At 45.6% G+C, this 22,498-nt stretch overlaps 1 protein-coding gene across 7 annotated transcripts in view; it reads right to left on the reverse strand.

Annotated features, from left to right (window-relative positions):
- Positions 1 to 22,498, reverse strand: part of RAPGEF1 (Rap guanine nucleotide exchange factor 1) — a 90,047-nt gene that overhangs the window by 55,132 nt on the left and 12,417 nt on the right. For all 7 annotated transcript variants that reach the window (XM_083807170.1, XM_083807165.1, XM_083807166.1 and 4 more), the window contains one exon: positions 1,366 to 1,505. In XM_083807170.1, the coding sequence (XP_083663296.1) occupies positions 1,366 to 1,505 (140 nt within the window). The remainder of the gene's footprint in view (positions 1 to 1,365; positions 1,506 to 22,498) is intronic.

Genomic DNA, 22,498 nt, shown 5'->3' on the forward strand with positions numbered 1-22,498 from the left:
AGTCATTTATCTTACACTGTTTATTATAGGAATGAAAGAAAAAGCAAAAGCTTTGCCTTTAATTAACACGCCACTACATATTTGCTGTAGAATAGCATTTTGAAAACAGCTCTTAATTTTTTTTTAATTTATTTCATTTTTGATCCCGCATCAATTCAGAGGAAAAAACAATGCATCTTCTACATGCATTTTAGTGAATCAATCAATAAAAAGAACATTGGGAGAAAACTTCCCAGTAAAACAGTACAACACATTGGTAGAATAGAAATATGTTCTACATGGTACGCCTCTGAACTCATCTCAACATACCCTCCTGAAATGTTGTTGGACTTAAAAGCCTTTAAATAGAACTCACAGATTTTTTTATGTTTCTTGGCAGGAGTCCAGTACGCATGTGGGGCGAAGCAAGGTGCTTGGCTCCCTAGACAGCGTATCTGTTGCCTCCTGGGGACAAACTACGGCCTGGAACATAAAAGCCTCATCATCTCCCATACGATGGCGCAGAACAGGGCTAGGAAGCCCTGCGGCCATCTCGCTGGGTGTTAAGCACATCGCACAGTGTAAGATAACAATATCTTGCTGACTGCACGCAACAGCGCTACAACAATCCTCAGCAGAGATAATCTAAAAAAGTTTGCGTGTCTGGCACTGCACATTGGATGAGACTTTCAACAACAACTGGAAAAGATTCTGAATTATCATAAATAACCTCGACTGTTCTTAACTTTTGGCTTAGATTTATACTTGAAAACTGACTGCAACAGTACTGTTATGGAGAGATCCTTCAGTCTACGCAATCGGGTCACAACAGCAGAGGAGATAACACTGATAGGTTTGTGCTGGGAAGGAGTGCCCAGCCCTCAGCTCCTACAGGGCGTGAAGTATGTTGGACGCGAGGACCAGTGTGCTGGAATCAGCTGCTCCTTCAGTGCGCCTGGTTGACTCTCCCTGCTAACGTCATCAGAGATTGCGCACGTCTTTGGACGAGCTTCAAGGATTTGCTCACCTAGGTTTGGGGTTTTTTAAAGGATCACGCCCCAAAACCAGGCAGTCATTGGGAAGCTGTAAGAATAATCATAGGGTGTGCACGTTGGGAGGATGTCAGGCATTAAGCTACATTCCGTAAGGAGATGTTTAAATAATGATGGAAGGAGGTCTCATCAGCATCTCAAAAAAAGAAAATACATCTCTTATTGCATAGTTTGTAACTAACCATAAAGTAACCCTGAAGTTCCCTGACATATCTGCGGAATTCTGTATGGCACAAAGTCACACGCTGGAAGCAGGGCTGCAGATTTTGACAAACTGAGTACCAGCAAGCAAGAAACCAGCAAGACTAATAGAACATGTCCTTCATCTGCTTACTTTGTTCGCTGACTTCTCTGGCGTTTTCACTGTCAGGTCAGCTTGCTTTCCTTTCTTTGAAGGGGTCCTCTTTATTTTTGGTGAATGAAACTTGCCCTTCAACTTCATAGTGAACGAGGAGAGATGGGAACGCTCAGAATCTAGAAAGACACAGAAATGCGTTACTGGATTAGGGTGAAGTTGCTGAAAACAGGGAAATTGTGCTACAGCATTATCTGGAAAACCAGCCTACGAAAAACATTGCAACCATGTAAATTTATTGAGTGGAACAGGATAAAAAAAAAAATGTGGCTCTTTATTATGTTTCCAACCACAATATCACCACCATTTCCTGCTTCCCCTCGGAGGCAGCAAGGCTGAAGTGCCAAGGCAGGAACAGCAGGACTGCTGTTGCTCTGCGCCTTGGAGAGAGAAGGAAAAACTCCTCTCTGAAAAGCACTTATCTCCAGCAGGTCCCAGAGTACTTCACAAAGGAGGTAATCACTGTCCTTCTTTTGCAGCTGGGGATACTAAGTCAAGGGGATGAAGTGGCTTGTTCACACAGCAGGGGAAGAACCTGGGCTGCCTGAGCTCCTGCTCGCGGGGTCAGGAACCACCCTGGCCACGCAGGCAGCTTCAGGAAAGGAAAGCACAGTCCGACCTCACACCCTTCCCAGGCTGCTGGTCCCTAGCTCTACCCGCTTGGTAGCACTGTTTGGTTGAAGCTCTATGAAATATCTGAACGAAAACACCAGCCCCTGTCACTCACTGTGGATTTCACACCCGAAGTACCAACACAAACCACGAGAACAGAAGGAACCACTCGGCGCTGGTGCATCCCCGAAGAAGCTTAATTACAGAACTGCTCAAAGCTTTTGAAAATCGTATTTTCAAGGGTTTCTGATCATCTGAAAGCAGAAGTCTCAAAGGTTTGCAGTCGTGCCACATGCAGACTTACTGTTGCAATGTATTTTTATCTGTTCAGCCAGCAAGCTAAATAAAACTATGCTGCCTTGCAGACAGCAATTGCAAATGTATTTTAAGCAAACAGCACTTTAATAAATGAAGGTTTAAATTGCTCTCTAGTGACCCAGATAATTCAACAGAAGATACTGAACTTATCTTTAACTACATTATCAAGAAAAGTAAGCAGTTTTGCTGCATGTTTCATTTTTCTTTTGCATTATTTGGGAATTGACTGTGCTGCCTGTACTGAGTCAAAACAGCACAGCCGCTGTACGCAGCACTGCACCACCTCGTTAGCATGCAGCCTGCGAGCAGAAAAGGCTGCTGAGTCAAACCCAGCACCCAGCAGCTAAATACCACACCAGCGCGAGCACCACTCCTAATACTCAGAATTTACCTAACCACAGCCTGAAGGAAGGAACCTGCGCTCGTCTCCCTGTAAGGGCTGTCTCCCTTTAAACGCGTTTTCCCGACAAGAGTGTTAAGACCCTACTATTAACACCTTCACCGCAGCCAAAACTCCAGTTAGTCGGGTCCTCCGCATCAAACTTTTTCAGACGTGCTATTAATGGAAAGCTGCATCAGCACCAATTATAATCCAGTCTGGCTGCAGACCCGTTCTCCATTTACAGGGTTCTCCAAGTTTTCTTTGTATCATAAAGTCCCGTGTAATGCACTGGGGAGGGAGGTGCTAAAAACCTTGGTCACTGCAGATAAACCCAGACATATCAATTGGCCTCTGAAGAATCGCGGGCAGCAGCTGGCACCCTAACTTAGCAACAATTTACGTCATTGCTTTACATCCTCAAGGGGATCTCCAAACCTTTAAAACCTCTCCGGCTCCACAGTGTTGAAGGTCACCACTGAAAACAGCCCCTGGCTGCTGCGATAATGCTCTCGTGCTCCACAAAAAAACAGTGTTTATTTGGTACGTCGTGTGAGAATTGCTATACATGTGCAGGTATGCATGCTTGCCAGAAGAAGTCATGGCTCAGACTTTATTTTTAAAAGAACTGGCAATTACAATAATTAATCTACAGGGAAATGACAACCAATTGTGTCTGGCTCCTCCATGGACAGCAGTGAGATCCAAACTGAGTGAGACAACGTACAGTACCTACAAAACCCTTGGTTGCTTATGGTGATAATTTAGCCTTGGAGAGACAAGAAATTGGGAAGGGAGGAAGATTTCAGAAGGTTGCAATTTCCATTTCTCCTTCCCACCAGACATCTCTACCCAACTTTGGTAAGCATACGAGCAGTTGAAGCAGTAAGAGTGCATGGTGAGGAACCTCACAAAGGCGACGTCTTGTCAGTGAAGAAAGTTTCTCTTCTGCTGACAGCAGCCTAACCACTGCCCTTCGCTCTCTTTACCTTTCTGCCACATCCAGTGCTGAATCGCTTGCACGGCTGTGCTCCGAGGAGACACAGATCTATGGAGCGAGGACAGGAACAAGTGGCTGGAGCAGAATGGGAACTTCTTAAAATAGTACTGATGAAGTAAAAACAGTTGACGTTTGCAAAATAAAGGTTATTGTGTGAACAGCCCTATGAGGACCTAGTTTGACGATCACACATTCATGCAGCTTTTTACTACTGTCTTTCCATCTACAATAGGCATTTTCCAGATCTCATCTGCTCATGAGTTTCTGATGCATTTGTAGTTAAACAAATGAGTCACAAACCAATATGCTCTTACACTCAATTGCACATAGCACTTAAAATAGCGCTCTTCTTGTTCCAAGCACATTGCAAACGTATCTATCTCACCCTCAAACAGTTGGGTCTTAACCTTATTCTGCAGATGGGAAGCAGGCGCAAAGGTGAAGCAACTTGTCTAAACAGAGCACAGAGTGAGTCGGTGATTCTGGTGCAGAATCTCTCCATTTCCAAACATCAAAATCACACTGCAGTCCCTGGTCCCTCTTCCGATATTCATGAGTCAAGCTGTGGAGCTCCTGTGATGATATTCACTGACTGCCAACAGACATTCAGCATGATGGGCTTTAAGGCTTTCAAGCAGATACATCATTCAAGCACTATGAACAGAATTTGCATTTTAATGAATTTGGATGAAGTGGTATAAAAGAGAAGTTGCACTGAAGTAAGAATGTATTCTAGATCAAAGGTGCAAGTGACCGAAGCTTTTACAGATGAAGGCTAAAACTCTCCTGCAAGAAGCACGGCTGTGCAAGACTTCTCAGACTGGTTACCATTGGTCTGCTTTGAGAAGCTCACTTTCTATACACCACATCCCATTTAAGTATGTAACATGTCCTACATCTGCCCAGTTAAAAGTTCAAACAGCACAGAATGCCTTCACTGATTCAATAATTTGATAACGTACACAGAGAAGAAGAAAACAGAGCCATGACAGTGCTCAAAACGCTTTTCCTGTCCCTCTGCACCTTCCTGCCAGCCTACAGTAAGCAGGCTCTCAATGCAGCCTTGAGGTCGTTCCTGAGCTCAGCAGTCTGCCCATCAGAAATCACCGTTGTACTACTCCCCCACCTCCTGTTGATGGATACCCAGCAGCGTTTCACTGAATTCCAGCACCACCTTCTGAGCTTCTCTTTCTCCTTTCTGGGGTGCAGAAGTAGGGTACCTGTATTTCTATGCGTAGTCCAAACATTGGTAAGATGAATGGGAAAAGACAGGGTAATAAGCTGGATGTCGCAATTTCAACTGGAATGGGGGAAAAAAGATACCACTGTATCAAAGCCTTTCTGTCTCAAAGGAACTGCTGACTTCCCATCCCCTCGTATGTCATGTCTGGACGCTTTGCTGCTGCACAGCACTGGAAGAAAAAAATCCCTTCAAAATTACTACGGATTTGAGTTTCTTATTTCTGACCGGGAGTTTTTATACGTCACCCACTTCACGGCTAATTCCATCTCCCTATTAATAAGGCTCCTGCTCTGCTGGGTTTGAACGCGCTCCAGCTGTTGAGTCAGGGCCTCGCTGGGCTCAAAGCTCGTGTCCCCGAGGTGGGCCCACGCACCAGACACGAGAAGCCTCGCTCGATGCTCCGGCCCAACGTGGCCCTACCGCCGGGCACATCTGAGGCCTTGCTGGCCGAGCAGGGACGCGCACCTCCATCCACTACAACGCAGCCGTGCTTCCCGCTGGTTTGCTGAGAGCTTGGCCTGAGGAGGAATAACCAGAGATTTCAAGCGGTAGGGGGTTAAAGGGCACGAGGGAAGGTGGATGAATCAGCTTACGCGCTTGAGTGTGAAGAAACCGGAGTGCTCAGGGGAAGGCCGGCAGGTCAAAGCCCAACGGCTACGCCACCACTGCCATGGCGAAGCGGTTGTTTCCCACTTGGGTTCGAAAGAACACCAGAATGAAGTCAAAACACTCACGGTGAATTCCACCAGCCTGGCCTGGCAGCGTATTATTTACTTTGAAGTCAAATGGAAAGTTCAGCGCCGTGCAGAGCTCAGTCACTGCAGACTTTCCCGGCCACCTCCCGCGTGAGCTGTGAGCGCCGCCCCGTCTGATGGGAGCCTGTAAAGGGCGGACAAGCGAAGCCCCCTTATCTGCCTCTGGACTTCTTGGTAAGGTTTGTGTTACTACGGCACTGCTCGACGACAGGCGGGCTGCAACTGCATGGATGTGCATTTTAACAGTTCACCTTGGGTAGTATTGGGATCATAGTGAATAAATAAAAAATAGTGTTTTTCGTAAACTACAGGATACAGTATCATATCTATCCCTCACCTGAAAAACGAAACCCTCCATCTTCTCTCACTCTTTATGTGCTCACATACAGAAATCGTGAGGCTTTAGAGGAGACAAAACCTTTAAAAAGGGTTAAAGTTCATTTTCCAGCTTGCACTGATTCTCCAGGCTCGTTAGAAAGAACGAAGTAGTCTAAAATCTTATCCCACAAATGGTTCCCTTTTTAAAGGCCATTTGGGTCTCTGCTGGATGCACATATTTAAAAGCTATCAGATTAAAAATAACAGAGAACATCTCTCCCAGTGTCGTAACGAAGCCATTGTGCTCATTTTTAATCAAGCGCTCCTGCCATTTGTGCCACGAGTCCTTTGAACACAGAGGTGACTTATGTAATGAATTACACAACAATGCCCATTAAAATGGCATTTGTTCCCTTGGGCACAGCTCGATCATTTGTGGAAGACAAAAGGCAAGTTGCAAGGCTTCAACTAAACCCTCGCTGACAGGGACTTTAAGGGTTCAGAAGCAAAAGGGAAAAATAATGAGGTGTAGTTCAAAACGACCTTTCTGCTGGGCCTGCCCACTTGGTGCTGCGGCGCACTACCGAACGAGGCAGCAGCGATGGGGACGGGTTCCTGCTCCTCCAGACCCAATTCTGCTGCCAGGAAAACAAGAGGACAATCAGTTCACGATGGACAGATAAAGAGTTACTGACTATAATTGCAAAATATACTGCAAAGCATGGATCTGTAAAGATTTTAGATGAATATTACCAGATTTCCCAGCCACCTTCCTTCCACCTTCACTTTAAGCAAAGGGCTTATCTAATGGGCACTTGTAAGTACACAGAGCTGTGGGGCCTTTGCCCTAACTGAAAGCTCTCCAGTAATGCAAACACTAAAATAAGAACAAATAAAGGAAAACCGAAGCCTCTGAGCTGTGCAGAAATGTTGCTCTAACCAGAAACTCCCCTAGCATCCTCCAGCAGCTGAGCCCCTCCGCAGAGGAACTGCCAGAAGGCCGGACCTGAAGCTCATCGGCGTGCTGTGGACAACGCGGGGCTAAGGCAGGGGCCCTTTTCCAGTCCTTTTGTGATGGAGGGCACCTGTTTTTCTTGAGACAAGAAGTTCCAGCCTGTCACCGCATGTGTACGATGACAGAGAGGAAGTACGAGGCCTCCAAGGAGGGTGAAAGGAACAGAACAGGAGGGGAACCCCAGACACGCTCTTGGCTTTCGCACCTGCCCCGCACAGCTCAGTTCTCCATCAGCAGCTTTCTGCCACATTTCACGCCCCCTTTCTCAAAAGTCCTAGGGATGTTTCAGAAGTCTAAAGATGCTGATACGCAGCACTCGCGTAACGCTGTAGGTTCTCAAAAGGATGAGCTGAGATCCTGAACACAGAGAAGACGGAACAGAATTTAAATATCCCTCTTAGGTGTCTGAGCACATCACTGCTGCAGGACAGGCACGCCGCAGAAGCCTCACACCCATCACTTCCACCCAGCAAGTTTACTTCTCTCAACTTTGCCATTACCCACAGAAGCAAAGCGAATTTATCCAGAGACCAAAAAAGACCCGGTAAGGGCTTCAGAAAGAAAAAAAAGAAAAAGAAAGGGAGGGTCCCCGTGTCAATCAGGAAGCGTGCCCACCCTAACCTTTGTACCCTAGGTGGAGCTGGCCGCGAGCTGCTCCAAGGCCCTCTCCAGGGAATTTGTTTGCTAGGAGAGCGGCCAGGTTTTGGAGGAAAACGGCAGAGGAGGGGCAGCCTGAGAATCAAACAATGGCTCTCGAGTGCTGGAGAAACTTTTCCTTTAACATCACGTCACCTTCGAAGCAGCCAGCATTTGGAAGCGGAAAGACCGACTGCCCTTTTTCTTTTTTGGCAACATTACAGTGAATGAGCATAAACCAGCGAGCATTAATGATGTGCAATGACAGCACACAAACTTCTATGGAAAAGGGAGGCTCAGTTCCCTCTCAGCTGGCCAGGCTCTGCTCAGTGACTCACAGCCTTCATTATTTTTTATGCCGCCCTCTGGGGCCTCCAGAGGAAGCAAAACATTTTTATTTGTCAGAGAGCACATTTTTATTTTTATTTTTTTTTTTTCTAAGCAACCATGAATGAGACATCTCCAGCTGCAGCAACCTCATGTGGAAAGAGCTCGCAGTGTTTGCAAGGGAATTGGGAGACGCACAGGGCAGCTTATCAATTCAGCCACGTTTCCCGACTGCAGCAAAAAGGATTGGATCAGTCAACAACATTAATTTTATGGTACGTTAGTGGTACAGCTCTTCTTCCTTCCAGCTGCATGTTTGGAAGCAAATCTTCAGTGAGGAAGAGAGGATGCACGACACCGAGCAGCAAGTTTGGAGCAGCTAGTAGTGTTACTTCCTAGTCCTCTTTTAGCCTGGAATATTTCAGAATAGAGGAATCACCGTGCATGCAGACACACAAACCAGGAATCCTTTAGCTGCTGAAAACTGCTACGCTACCCAACTGGTTTGCAGGAAAAAAGAAAAAAAAAAAAAAGGACAAAGCTACAATTAATTGAACAAGGAAGGAATTTACAGGAACGGAACTTTGCTACCCAAGTTCAGTTTCCTCCAGCACACCAAAGCCATGAGACTTCTTTCTGAAAGATGCTGTAATGTATTGATAAGCGGCAGTCGGGACTTCTGCTCTGCTTTATCTGACAGAGTCGCTCCAGCAGGCTGGTTCCCTATCAGCTCGCAAGCAGAAACGCTGCCGTTTACCGAATCACTAGCAAACCTTTGTGCGGCATCTGGCGAGTCTCTGGTAATTTCCCATTTAAGTACTGATTTTGCACAGCCCTGCGAGCCCGAGAGAGCTAATGGGATTACAGCACTGGTAACACGACTCGTGGCTCCCCTGTGCCAGCAACACTAAAACAACACAAGAGTCGAGCAGCCTCCAACATCAACAGGACTGCTGGGGTCCACGCTCACCCTGGTCTTGCAGCAAAACCACCGAGGCTGCTAACTAAACATTTAGTTTTAAATTGGAAAAACAAAAAGAATCCAGCTACAGGGCATAGATTCTGCATTACTTCAGCAAGCAGCTCTGAAGGCAGAAGTCACAACGGTTGCAAGGGAGTCTGTGTTCACCAAACATGACTTAATATGGGGTCCGTGGGCATCCCCACTCGTCTCACGGCTTTATGAGGATATAGTCATGACAGTGATTCAGACATCTAAAAATAAAGCCCTGCAGGCTCGAGTATGCCTGTGCAGTACCTGAGTCACTCCATGCTGCAGGGAGAGTGCAAGCCACAGCTAAATTGTTTCATTCAGCTGCTGCCACGGCCCAGCAAAAAGCCCTGCCACCCCTGCCACCCAGCTCAGCTTCAGCTCTGCCTCCCCTCTTCTCGTTTTACATTTACACTCTTCCCACACTGAAAAAATCTTTGCTAGACTTGTGTTTCAGTCGGACGGCTGCTAGCTTTGAAACTCAGACCTGAAAAGCTGTAAGCTGGTGTTGCTGGAGCTGTTTATCCATCTCCAAGGTGACAAAATGTTGTCACCCGCGCTCTCCAGGACAGCGAGAACCACCGCGTTATTTTAGATGCTTTAGGGAAAAGCCTAATTGCTCGCAACCTGCCCGCAGGTTCAAAAGCTGAAAAACAAGGTAGTAAATGAGTCGTGAGTTCGCATTGGTCCCACAGCACCAGTTTTGAATGGAAAACAACTCAGCCTTCTTTCATCCTTGGAGAGAAACCTCAGCTCCCATTCATTAGGCGATGGAAAAGAAAAGCTGGCTCGGATCTGCCTGACACAATTTCCAGTTGCTTTGGACACTGCTAATTATAGTCATTTTATTTTTGACCTCTGATTACAGACTCTTTACACATTCAGTCTGAACTGCAAAGCTAGCCCTTGTGTTCTAGTAGGCTTGGGAGTAACCTTATACACTGCCCAAAAGGCACTCCCCACACTCCTCTGGGCTGCGCTCAAGAAATAAGATCAAAACATGGAAAATATGTGCTTAAACATGCTCGATTTTATTTCCTTCTTTAGCGAGTGCCGTAGATTAAGGGCAACAGTCCAGGTGAGAATGTGATGTAAGCTCTTTTCCATGAATGCTAGGGGATGAGCTAACTCCTCGTTTCTCCCTGTTCTGACTAGCGCCGTGTCCCCGGGGCTCAGATGCTGAAACGCAGATATTGGGTTCTGTAAGATTAAACAAGTCTGCACACCTCCGCCGCACCATGCTGGGGGCTCACATTTCTGCAAGGGAAAGACAGATAAGTCCCAGGAACCGGGCCAGCACCACCTCCTAAAGCAGCACTGCGAGACCAGTGTAAACTTCCCTAATATTGCTTACCCCACAAAAGCCGGCATCGCAGGAGGGCTATGCAAATCGCTCGCCTTTGAAGCGCTCCGCGCTGCGGCCCCAAAGGGCCAGCTCTCTATCTCCACATACAGAGGCAAGCGTGTGTGCAAAGCGATAGAGCAGCACTGCAGGTGTGAGATTTCGGATGTAATCAGGTCAGAAGCTGCTCTCGTGTCGTTGTAGTGCTGCTTCCACAAAGGGTTAAGAAGCTGCAGGCCACAGCCTCGGTTCTGCACCCTATTCTGCACCTGATAGGATCTGCAAACAAACCACCGCTTTTATTGCCTGCCTACAGGCAGTAGGAAATTTTAGTCTTCTATAAGCACAATTTGAAACATCAGTGCCTCCAGCAAAGGGAAACCAAGATGTTAATTGAACTGAGCAGCCCAGGAGGAAGAGGAAATACTAACCCTCATCTTTGTTAGCTGCAGGATTAGCACATACCTAGACCGTCAGGAAACATAAGGTAGCTTAAGCAGTCTAAGTGAGATGTCCATCTTTCACACCACTGCACATAAACATTAAAAGGTGCTTTAGCAGTAAACAATTCTTTGTGGCAATTCCATTTCATCCTACCTCCCCCTGCCTGAACTAAAACTGCCTGGTTACATCACTCCCACAGATAACAGGTTTCAAAGCGAAGGCTACAAATACCTGCAGTTCTCCTGAGTCTTCCCAGCAAATCCAGACTTTAAAACAAGCAAAATATATTTTTTTAAAAAGACAGAGAACAACGAACTTGTGCAGAGGCAAACCCTTACAGATCCGTACAAGTGTCAGCAGCAGCACTGCAGGAATCTGAAGAAAGACACGCTGACTACAACGCAATCAAGCCTTTTGAAGCCTTGAGGCCTCGCTAGCATGGAAACACTCACTAGAATTTTACCTGTTAATTTAGTGCTGAAGAAAAAGCAGCTATTTCCCAGCTATTTACGAGTATTATGTTGCCTAATGCGGTGATGAGTCTGAAAACCCACTTAAGAAGGGGACAGCTGAGCCTTAGTTCACTGGAGCTTAATTCTTTGCTCGAGTGCAACCTTATTTCTTGTAATCACCCTGGCTGTCTGTATTTAAGCAGTTCCTGGAAATTACCAAAAGTGGGCCCTACTAAGAACCAGTTTCTAATTTTTATTGAGCTTCCAGTTTACCGATACAGGAAGTCAGCTTGCCTTTCAAGAAGAAACACCTTTAATGCTAACATATAGCAAACAGGGTGGTAGGTAAACGGAGCTAAAACAAGGCATGTATTTTACCAAAATCAAAGCTGAACCTTATCTCAGCATCTCTTTACACTCCATGCTGAAACAATTCTTTTATCACTGAATAAATCTGGAATTACCAGCTCTGGGAGCGAGGTTTTACCAGCAGCCCCTTCCCTCGGCTATCACATCCCCTGCAGAGCAGGGCGTCAGGTTTCAGAAGCGAGCTCCTGCCCACGGGACCTACCTGCCATGGGGGCACAGGGCGAACGCGTTCAAAGGCCACGATCCACTCCACGTGAAAAAGCACGTTTCAAAGCCACTGCCCAGATTACACGCCAGAGAGACTTTAGGAATCTATAAATAAGAAATAACTTTCTACGGTACTTAGATTTAATTTTGGTTTTGACAAAGCAGCGAAACCACAACTGCCAAAGCTATTTACGTCTCCGCAAAACAACGGGCAATGGTCTGGCGATCCTGCTGACCAGACCCGCAAGGTGGATCGATAACGATTTCAGCTGGTGGTACACTGTGCAATATTTTGGGAGCTCATTGGGTCCATTTGGCAAGTGAGGAGCAGTCTGCCAGGAGAAACTTCAGCCCAGGAGGCCCCAGGACGTGCGCGGGGTCTGGCAGCCCCAGGTCGGGCTACGCCCCAGCGCGCCCAGAGAGCGCTTGCTTTTCCGTCGGGCTAAGCCTGCTGCTTTGTCAGAGCTTTAGCCTGATTAACTTCATGCTCTTTCGGTGTCAAACCCATTCAGTGACATACTGACTTCTGCAGCGGATTTAGCGTTTCATGGCAGCTGGGCTCAAAAAGACACAAAGGCGTGCTTAAAAAAACATCTCTGGTGCCGTTCTTACAGGGGTAAATACCTCCCAGACCTTCTGCATTTAACCTCACCATCTGATAACGCACGACCACCCTGTGCAAGCTGCAGCTCTGCCCCAAGGGAAACTGTACTTCCCCCCATCAGAAACCGAGAGCCTTCAACTGGGTCCAGCCAACGAGCCAAAAAAAAAAAAATTAAACAAAAATCACGCTGCAGCGTGGCGACAAGAAACCCTGTAAACCATGCGCCAACCACCACCTGTAATGCTGCAAGGAGAACTGACTTTGTAGGATGCACGTTTAATAATTCCATTTTGCAGTATATGAAGCATCTAGGACTAAGCTTTGTGGCAGCCTAGCTAAATATTATACCTTTGTAATTGCTACCTAATATCACATGAATTAAAAAACATTTATGCCTGGGATAGTATCTCTCTAGGACACTGCAATAAGGAAAAAGGGAGGGGGGGGGAACTGCTATCCCTCAGACCTTGACATTTTCTCTATTCTTATCTGACGATTCACAGTGTGCACATGAAGAGGAATAAAGAAGGAGGAATATGAGGAGATAGGGTGCTGCTCGGCAGTAGTCCTGTACCATGGGAGAGGGGTGCAAGCAGCCGAACACTGCAACCATCGACTGCGGGACCTCAGCAAACACCTGCTCCCCGCAAGGAGCACTCTCCCGCTACACCCTGCACGGTCTCACGGCAAGATTTCAGATCTGAGCTCGGACCTCGTTTATTTTAGTATACATTCTGGGGAAGCTCCCCTTTCCTCTCCGCCCTATTTACAGACTTACCCTACAAAATCAACTCGCCTCCCTCCCCAGTTAAGGAGGTAAGTGTCCCCCTGTTGCCCTCCCTGTACTCATTAACCTTGCTCAGATGCTCAGCAAATAACGCTCAGCTACATCCGCTTCTGAACTGCTGATTCCTGTAGAAGAATGACAGATGGAAGGTATCTTTCCCACTCCATTTCTGGCAACTCTGCACTCGGGAAAGTCTTTGAATGCACTAAATGTGCCATCATTCTTCATTAACCTGAAAACCAACTATGTAACTTACACAGTATTGCAAAACACGAAAATGTCTCAAAAAAAAATATCTGGAAGAGGCACGTTGACTTGGGAAAACCCGCTTCATAAAAATACATTAGGAGCCCCAAGTTCCTCCAGAGACGACTCCTACAGCCTCTGTGACTTTGAACAACACAGAGCATTTCCACATCCATCCTGAACATTGTATTATACACAAGCCATAGACCCAAAAAGCTCTCAACAAAACTGCTTGATTGCTATTTTATTTAAAAACCTAAACAAAACACTGTATATAGCAGTCACAACATTAAGTTATGAAGCTGAACCCATTCATATGGAAACTTCGAAAGAAGCCCCTCAAAGAAGACGTTTTCAACAGCGCTTCAATCACTTATAAAAGAGAATTAAAAATCTATAGAAAATGCTTCCTTGACTTCAATACTTCATGCACAGTGAGGATAATTTGCTATTCGCTGGCAGAGAACGAAGCAGGAGAAGAGCTGAGCTGTTTTTCTGGCAGCTGTAAGAATCTATACTTTAAGGGAGATCACTTGAAACCGTAACACACCAGTAATTTATCATGATAAAATGCAATAATGCTCAAAGCCACAAGAACCTTACAATTTAGACTTCCAAATGAAAGGGCTTTTCCACCCAGGTAAGTCGATTCAAATCAAGGCGAAGGTTGGGAACACAAGCATCACATTCCCAATTAACTTCCTATTGTAAATGGGTTTAGTTTGGAAAAAAACTGTATACTTGCAAAGTGGATTAAGCTAATTAGGAGCCAAATTGGCAATAAAAGGAAATATTTGGGATAATTCTCATATATATGGGAAGCTGTTTCTTAAAGATTACAAGATAAAGTCCAGCTTTGCTGAGCAAAAGTAGCTGACAAACCTCCAAGGAGGAGATTTTTCTTGCAGGCGCTCTCCCTAACACCCAGTGGCCTGCTCACAAAATTTTTGCACTTACTTCTTCTTTTCCCCCTCAAGAACATCACAGTTTGTAAGAGCATTCTTATTTATTCTTTTCTGTTTCTTTAAAGGACACTCCTGTGGTATGATAAGGAATCAGGAAACCAGAGGAACTAAACCCATTCCTTCACAACATAAAACCAACGTATTCTACTGTAAAGGAAATTCATGGTTTGTGCTCTCCCGTTAGGAACCACGTCTAAATTTGCAAAACCATCCAACCAAGAAGCGCCAGCTCTGCTGAAATACTTTGCCCATTCACACACCCAGTGGAAGGCAAATCAACTGCAGACCTAGCAGCAGAGCTCTAGGATTTTGTTAAGACTTGAGGCTGAACTAAGCCTAACCTACCACCAAGCAGGCATCTAGGAATTTACACGGGAATTTGCAGAATGTTTCTTTCACCCCTTTAATGTCAAATCCGCCACCTCTGTGTCTCTGAAATGACCGTGTGGTGGTTTTTCATTTTATACAGCCATAAATTCATGGCACAAAAGGATAAGCTGTGGGTAGTCAGAGCAACTGACACTTGCCATCAGTCACATGAAGAGCTAATGCAGAACAGATGTAAAAACATGTCACTGTTGGTGGGAGACCTACCTGGAGGCTGGCAGCTCGATTCCTGATGTCACCGTGACTGACAACAAAGGACAAAAGGACTAACCACGATCCTGAAGCCGCATAATATTCCTATAATCTGCTGGAAGCGTGCACTGCCAGTCACCGGGCAGCAGGTAGTAAACAGTTTGGCAAAGCTGTCCAAGCACTAATCAGGTTACTGGAAAGAAACAACCAATGCTCACAGCAAATGAGCCTGCACAATCAATCTCGCCATCCGTAACAAGCTCTCCAGATGTAACAGTAGGAATGCTTACAGTCGTTTTCAACATTTTGAAGCAAGAAACCATTCCCTTATAGTCTTAATTAGCTCCCACAGCAAGACGGACTGGGATTTGGTGTCTCCATAAATTCTTACTGGCAGAGGATAAAGAAACATTAGTTTTCCAACCTTACGTTTACCAGGCTTATTTCATAAAATTAGTAGCCAAACCAGAGTGTAATAATGAGAGATCTGTTTGGAAACAATATTTTGTCTGGAGAAAAAAAGCCACCATTTTCATTATAATACCCATAAATCACTTTATTTACAGATTACAGCTTGGGGACTCGGGGCCGATTTGGTGATAGGATTTCTCTTCTATTTGCATCATATCAGCATCTGCTCTCTTCATGTGAAAACAAAAAGCTTCCCAAGGACATTATAGCACTTTCACTGAACCACCCATATCCCCAAAAGTCTGCCTAGTTTGGTTAGTTATAAATACAACACATTTTGCAGCAATTCCTATCGTTTTAGTATTGAAAGTATTCAGCTGAATATTTTCAGCGCTGACTGTTAGAGCAGCTCTTGTTCAACAAACGTAAAACACTTCTTTATTGGAAAAGCTGAAGTCAAATGCTCCAGGATTTCCTTCAGAAAGTAATCGCGAGGCAAAGTGATGGGCACGCAAGGTGACTAGGAGCAAGTAGAGTCAAAGGCACACCTTCCTCTCGCTGGACTTGTTTCTGCTGTTCAATTATACTGTGGCAGACATCATTAGTTAAAGGATTTTCACACACCTAAGGAGCCAAGTCTGGCAGTGATTTTTTTTTTTTAACATAACCATTTTACTCCTATACACACGGAGTGCTTTTAAAGAGGAGATCTGATTGTGCTGTGGTACTGTATCATGAAACAATCACCTCCAAGATAAAAAGAGCCAAGCATGAGAAAAATCACAACAGGAAGGAATTATAGTCCAGATATGAGAGGAAAGGACATTGCCTGCAGAGCATGCTAGGGGGTACACAGACCCCACTTACTGCAAACAAGATTTCAGATTGGATTTTGCAGGTCAAATCTGAAATACAGAGAGTCACAATATTGCTGGGGGTAAACAGCTCCAGAGAGCATCACTGGTTCAGGAGGAGGCGGCTTCTACCAAACCACCATCACTTCAATTCGCATCTTCTGGATGTCTATTAACACAAGGATCTTTTGTTATCTTAATGTCAGTCTTCCCATTTTATCTCCATAGAAGCACAGCCTAGAAAGGGAATTCCGGAGTTCAAGCCCATGCTCCTGCTGCATCTTAAAAATCACAGCACAACCACTATACAAAAGATCACCCACCGGGACTGGATGAAAAACGAGGGAAAACAAAACAAGGAAACCGAAGAAGGAAACAAAAAAGACAAGGAAAATCCTTAAACAAACAGGGAGCATCTTTGAAATCCACTCAATCCGTCTACTTAAGCGCTGTTCATTCATGATAATCTTGATTTTCTATCTAGTTTTAAATTTTCAACAAAGTAAGCATCATTTCGTTTAAAAAATGACCTACATTTGAATTTCTATGTAACAGCACAGATGTACACAACGCTTTGCATGTTAAATACGTGGCTTTATAGCCGCTTAAATTTCACACGTGCCCCCTTTTTCAATAGTAAATCTGTTCTGACATTGCTTATTGTTACAGGATCTAAAAAGCACTGAGATACAGAGGGTGCCCGACATGAGAGTTTCAACAGCAAACAGGCTATCTACAGAGAAGCTCAACAGACAGGGGAGGAAAAAAAGGCCGCTCAGCTGTCACTCAGACTTTTTAATCAGGCTGAAACGCTTTGCTGCAGCGAGGGGGGCTCAATCTCTCCAGACCACATTGCCATCGCTCATGCTGCTTTCTTAATTAGCAGCGAGTGGACAACAGCTGTCAGTAGCCCGGAGGACAGAAAGTTATCAGCAAAAAGGGACGTGTGGTAAGGAGGGAGCCACGGAGCGGGCCTGTTAAATGTGTGAGTGGCCAACATTCGCAACAGCTCCGGCCGCAGCCGACATGGCACACTGATGCATGGCCCCATAAAGCAACACTGAGAGGATGCTCTTCCTACTGGCTTTAGTCTGGTTGTTTTAACATACGACTAATTGCATTTTTCTTTTTTCTTTTTTTTTTTTTTTTGGTATTCCCATAACAGGAAAAGTTAAACTGAGAATAGGAGGAAATGGGAAGGCCATCCTAATGTCTCGATGGAAATATGTGGGGGTCACCGCAAAGGCACAGCGTAATGAAGTCTTCAAGCCTGCTCCTGAGGTTTTGAGCATAAAAGTTTTAACTCTGGGGAGGGGCAGGGGGGCAGGATTTCTAAATTAACAGAGAGAAATCTTAGCAGAAGACAAACTTAATCAGAGTCAACTAGAAGCTATGACCTCAAACAGCATGAAACAGAAAACCTCTGCCCAGTCGTTGTCACTTCTGTGTTAGATTCCCATGAGCCTAAGTCATTGGTTATGACCTTCTTGTGACACACATTACTCCAACGTGGATCAAAAACAGACTTCTGTCCTAAAGAGGAAATACTGTCTGGTCAAGCCTACCACGTGGTTACCTGACAATTCCCTGGCTCACTGGATGATCACGACATTGGATGGTGGCCTGGCTTGGGCTAGGAGACCACACAAAGGAACATATGGTGGAAACCCTCAAGTTACTGCACTGTAAAGTTACAGTTCTTCAGCGGTTCCTGACTAAGCTCCTCGTCCCCGACTGCAAGGGAAATACACTAGCTCAGCACACGCAGGAAAACCTCCCCGCCGTATTCCAGCACCTGAAATTCAGCAGAGCACATGAGCAGAGTTTGTAGGGTGCCTTTCTGGGCTGCCGAAGCATTGCTCATGCTGCATATGAGGTACATCAACGCTGGACCTGGAGCACTTCTCCCAGACCTCCACCACCGCCCCTCATGCTGCAGGAACAGCACAAGCTACTGTCCCTTTCTGGCTTTCAGCAGTTCACTGACCACAGAAACCACTGCATGGGAGTCCCATGAAGAGCAGAGCTTACCAGCACGACCCCATGAAACCTTTCCAGCGACGACGACAGCCCAGTTAGAGCAGCTGACTCTGTGCTTCTGGCTCTCGGGGAAACTACCTCGCTAGCAGAGACGAGATGCAGGCTCAGCTCACAAAGAACAGAGGACGTTAAACATGAACTAAAAAAGAAACGCTTTTTCATTTCAAAGAAATAAAATAATAGCTTCCCTCTTGGACGGAATGATTGCTGCAATTTGTGGAAATGGGGGAACTCAATGTAATTTGTAAGCAATCAGACGCATTATTAAAATTGCTCACTGCCCATGCCTTAATGAAAATCTGCCATCTCCCTAACGATCACTTGAGCTTCTCCAAAGAAGGTGGACTTCTTTCAAATCTGGCTTTAGCCTATCCAGAAAGCATGAATTTGGAGCAATTTTCAGAAGCCTGTCTGGTAGGCTGAAGTTCTGGCACTTCTAAATATACATCGGCTTTGTGAGCTTGAACCTACACGAGGGAAGCGGGGCTGCAGATGGAACCATTTCCCCAAGCTGCCAGCAGACCAGCAACACATTTAAAAAACCTCATCAAATTAAGTGCTTAATTACAACTCAGACTTTGAGACTTTGGAAATTAGGATAATCTCCTGGGAAATTTATTAGTCTCCTGCAAAAGAAATTGCAACATACAAGCCAAAAAAAGCACAGAGCTTAGAGAGCATTATCCCATCAAATCACACCTTGTGCTAGATTCCTCACCCGAATTCCCAGAAGATATCTGAGGTGAGATCCTCGATTTAATTTCAGATTCCCAAGACTCAGTGAAAGATGAGGATCAACGTAAGCAGAATGCTAAATCATCAACAGTAACCTCAGGTAAAAAGTTGAGAAGCTTTTTTTGAGGAGCTGATGGAAAGCTGGCTGTGCAGGACCTTCTGACACTTGGCTTGGTGAGCGTACCAGAGGCAGGGCCACAGCATGCACTGCACGAAGAAGGTCTCGACACAGTCACTCTCGCAGCCCCCTACGTTTACCCAGCAAAGCATGGCTCCGTCCAGCCTTGCCAGCTCCATTCCTCTAGGTGGCATGCTCTGTGCACACCTGCACTTCCCTACAAACAAGCGGTGCCACCACTTCACAGCACTGTCTGCCGCTCTCCCTGCCTGCTGAGATCTTGAATGCGTTAAAACATGATTTACCAACCCACTGAGAGGGTACACAGCTCTAGCGATGAACTGAACAGCCAGCAGAAGCTTATGGAGAAGTAGACATCATCCGTCCAAAGCAACAACTTAAACCCTAGCAGTAAATGAAGCAGAGGCAGAAGCTGTACTTACTGTTCTCACCTCACTACAGACAGCACGGAGTCAAAGGGACAGAATAAGTGCTTGCATGATGCTCTGAAAACGTAAAGCTCTAGGTAAACGTTCAGGACTATTACTCATTTTCCTTTTTGATTCATGAAATTATTACACCAAAGGAAACTGAATCTTGTTTTCCAAATAAGCCAGAACACCCCCTATTTCCCCTTGCTACCACCCTCGTGAACCATCCCCTGACACATCACACTCAGCAACAAGAGCAGTTATCTGTTGCTTGTGCAAGATGTACACCTACAGCCCGTGGCTGTGACACGTACCGCTATTTGGGGCACATCCCTCTACAGCTCCAGGACAACCCTGCTGAACCAAAACCTCGTGACACAAGCTCTCTGCCAGGATGCAGTACAAAAACCAATATATGCGTCAAAAAATTATAAACTAGGAGAAACTAAAGGCGGGAAGAGGTGACAAAGACGAAATCACATCCTGGTGTCACAGACAACAAGGGACAATACAAAATAAAAAGCAATCAAACGCTGAGTTCAAGTGTAGGATGAAGGAAGTAACCCAGCTGTGGGCTGGAAATCCCGCAGAAGCTGAGCTAGGAAGGCTTTACATCGGGTCCCCTTGTGTACCAGGTCGGCTGCAGGTGGAAGGGTTTCCCACCATCGCTGCACGCTCAGCCTCCGGACGGGTTCACGTCTGCAGCACGGCACTTCTTGCACACTTTTTTCACGAGCCGAAGGTCAGCGGCGATGCTGCAGCCACCCGCACCCAGAGGGGGCCCGACGCAGCCCAGCGCCGCCTCGCTGCTCACGGCTGGCGCGGGGCGAAGCTTCCAGACCAAAATAACAACCGTTGTTTTTTTTTTCCTGAAAACGTCAGTTACAGAAATTAACCTAAATGTTCATTAATTTAAAACGGACTTTTGGGTGGAAAGCTATCTGTCAGCCTCAACCAAAGACAGCTCCGTGATTAAAAACAGAGACAGGCTATAACAACCCCCCCCCAACCGATCAATTAGGAAGCTCAGGACAGGGAGGGAAGTGCATTACAAGCATGTGCTCTGTCCTAATACAAGTCCTAATACAGGACTTGGCAGAAACCCAGTCTAAGTAACACCAGTGCTATGATGTTAGGAAATCCTAGAAGCCACGGAGCCAGGAGAGATACCCTTACTGAGACAGAAGCTGCTCCATCAACTCACCGTGGGTTAAATCAAATAAATTCATACCCTGGAGCAAGATATGGGGAGTGTCCAGGCAAGCCTTTACAACCATTAACGAGCCTGAAGTTAAAAACAACCTCCCTGTAAACTATCCTACAGACTTTGCCACCGTAAGAACCAGAAACCTTTTCCAATGTAAAATTCCAAGCAAGTGAAAGTATGAAAGCAGCTACTGACACGGCTCAGCCACACTCGAGTGGTGATCATTTAAGCTCGCGCTGCTTCCTACTGATATTAAGGCTTTCACAAGATTTTTCATATGGCTTACTCATAATGAACAGCTGCTCCGGCAACTGCTGGAGTCAGCATGGACTTCCTGCCCTGAGAAAAGTCATCGATATATCTCAGCACAGAAAATCGCACTCTCTTTAAAACAATTCGTGATAGGGTTTACATATCAACTGGCCCCGTGCCACCGACACTCCCTTAAACAATGGTTACACCCTGTGTACAGCTAAAAATGAAATAGCTGAAAGGGAAGACGTTTTATGCAAGTTCCCAGGGTAAAATACATCTGAGAAGCACTGGTTTGGGACTGACATTGTTCTAATGTGAGAATAAAGCTCTGAGTCCAAACTGTATTTCCTTCACCACCAGCCCACATTTATTCACACAGAACAAAACCAATCCGAGCCTTCCTTTTACGCTTCTGATGTTCTGTAACGAAGAAATCCCAGCATTTTATAAACCCATCAACTAAATTAGAAGCGCTGCAGATTGCGTTTCAACCTTCCATTAATGTTGCCTGTAGCACCGGGGAGGCCCTTTGCCAGCTATGGATCGGTCTGAAACTCCTTCAATGTTCATCTTCTGCTCAACACAAACGTTTCGTGATCTGCTCGTACAGCGAGGCCCCGGCCACAGAGATCTCCTTGTCTGGCAACGCTGCCCACAATGCAGTCACAGTGAGACCGGGTGTCAGCACAAACATTATTGTATTAATTGCATCTGTTGATTAAACCAGCTCAAGAACAGCCTTGTTTCAATCTTCGGCTTTATAATGCAGTACTGAAGTGCTACTACAAGTGTTGGATGGATGAGTCAACAGAAAAAATACAAAAGCATTTGTAAAGAGAGTCTCACTGCTGGAATTTGATAGGCTGCACAGCTACATAAAATGCTGGAATTTATACACGTTACTTGCTCATGTACTCCGTAGCTTGCTTTTTTTTTTCTTTTTTTTTTTTCCAAACTTCACAGTCAAAGCTGGCCAAATGCACGCACTGACACCTGTGCACAGATTAAAGATGTGTGAAGATGTATCAGCAATCTGAAAATTGTTTAAAAAGTCATATTAGATACTAACTCTTCTCACTTGGGGAGTTTACAATGGCTCTCCACCACATTTTGGAAGCTATCTTTGTCCTTGCAGAGCAAAAACCCCTTCAGATCAGGAGAACACAGTGTTGGGTGGGGATCAGACCAACACGCTTACCACTGTGCCGTGCAGATCTTTTCTTCCTTTCTCCCTCAATTGAACTATTTTCCACTGTTTCACATAAGGTCAGCAGATGAAGGCTACCGAAAAAGTGGGATTTCGAAATTCGTAGAATCACAGAATATCCCGAGTTGGAAAGGACCCACAAGGATCATCGAGTCCAAGTCCTTATCTCTCCCATTCAAAACAATGTGCAATGCATCTACTTAAAGCTGAGACTGCTCGTTGTGGGGGAAGCCCATGGAAATACCCGCTGACCAGTTTTTATCTC

This window comes from Anser anser (genome assembly GCF_964211835.1).
Source record: "Anser anser genome assembly, chromosome: 21".
Lineage (NCBI taxonomy): Eukaryota > Metazoa > Chordata > Aves > Anseriformes > Anatidae > Anser > Anser anser.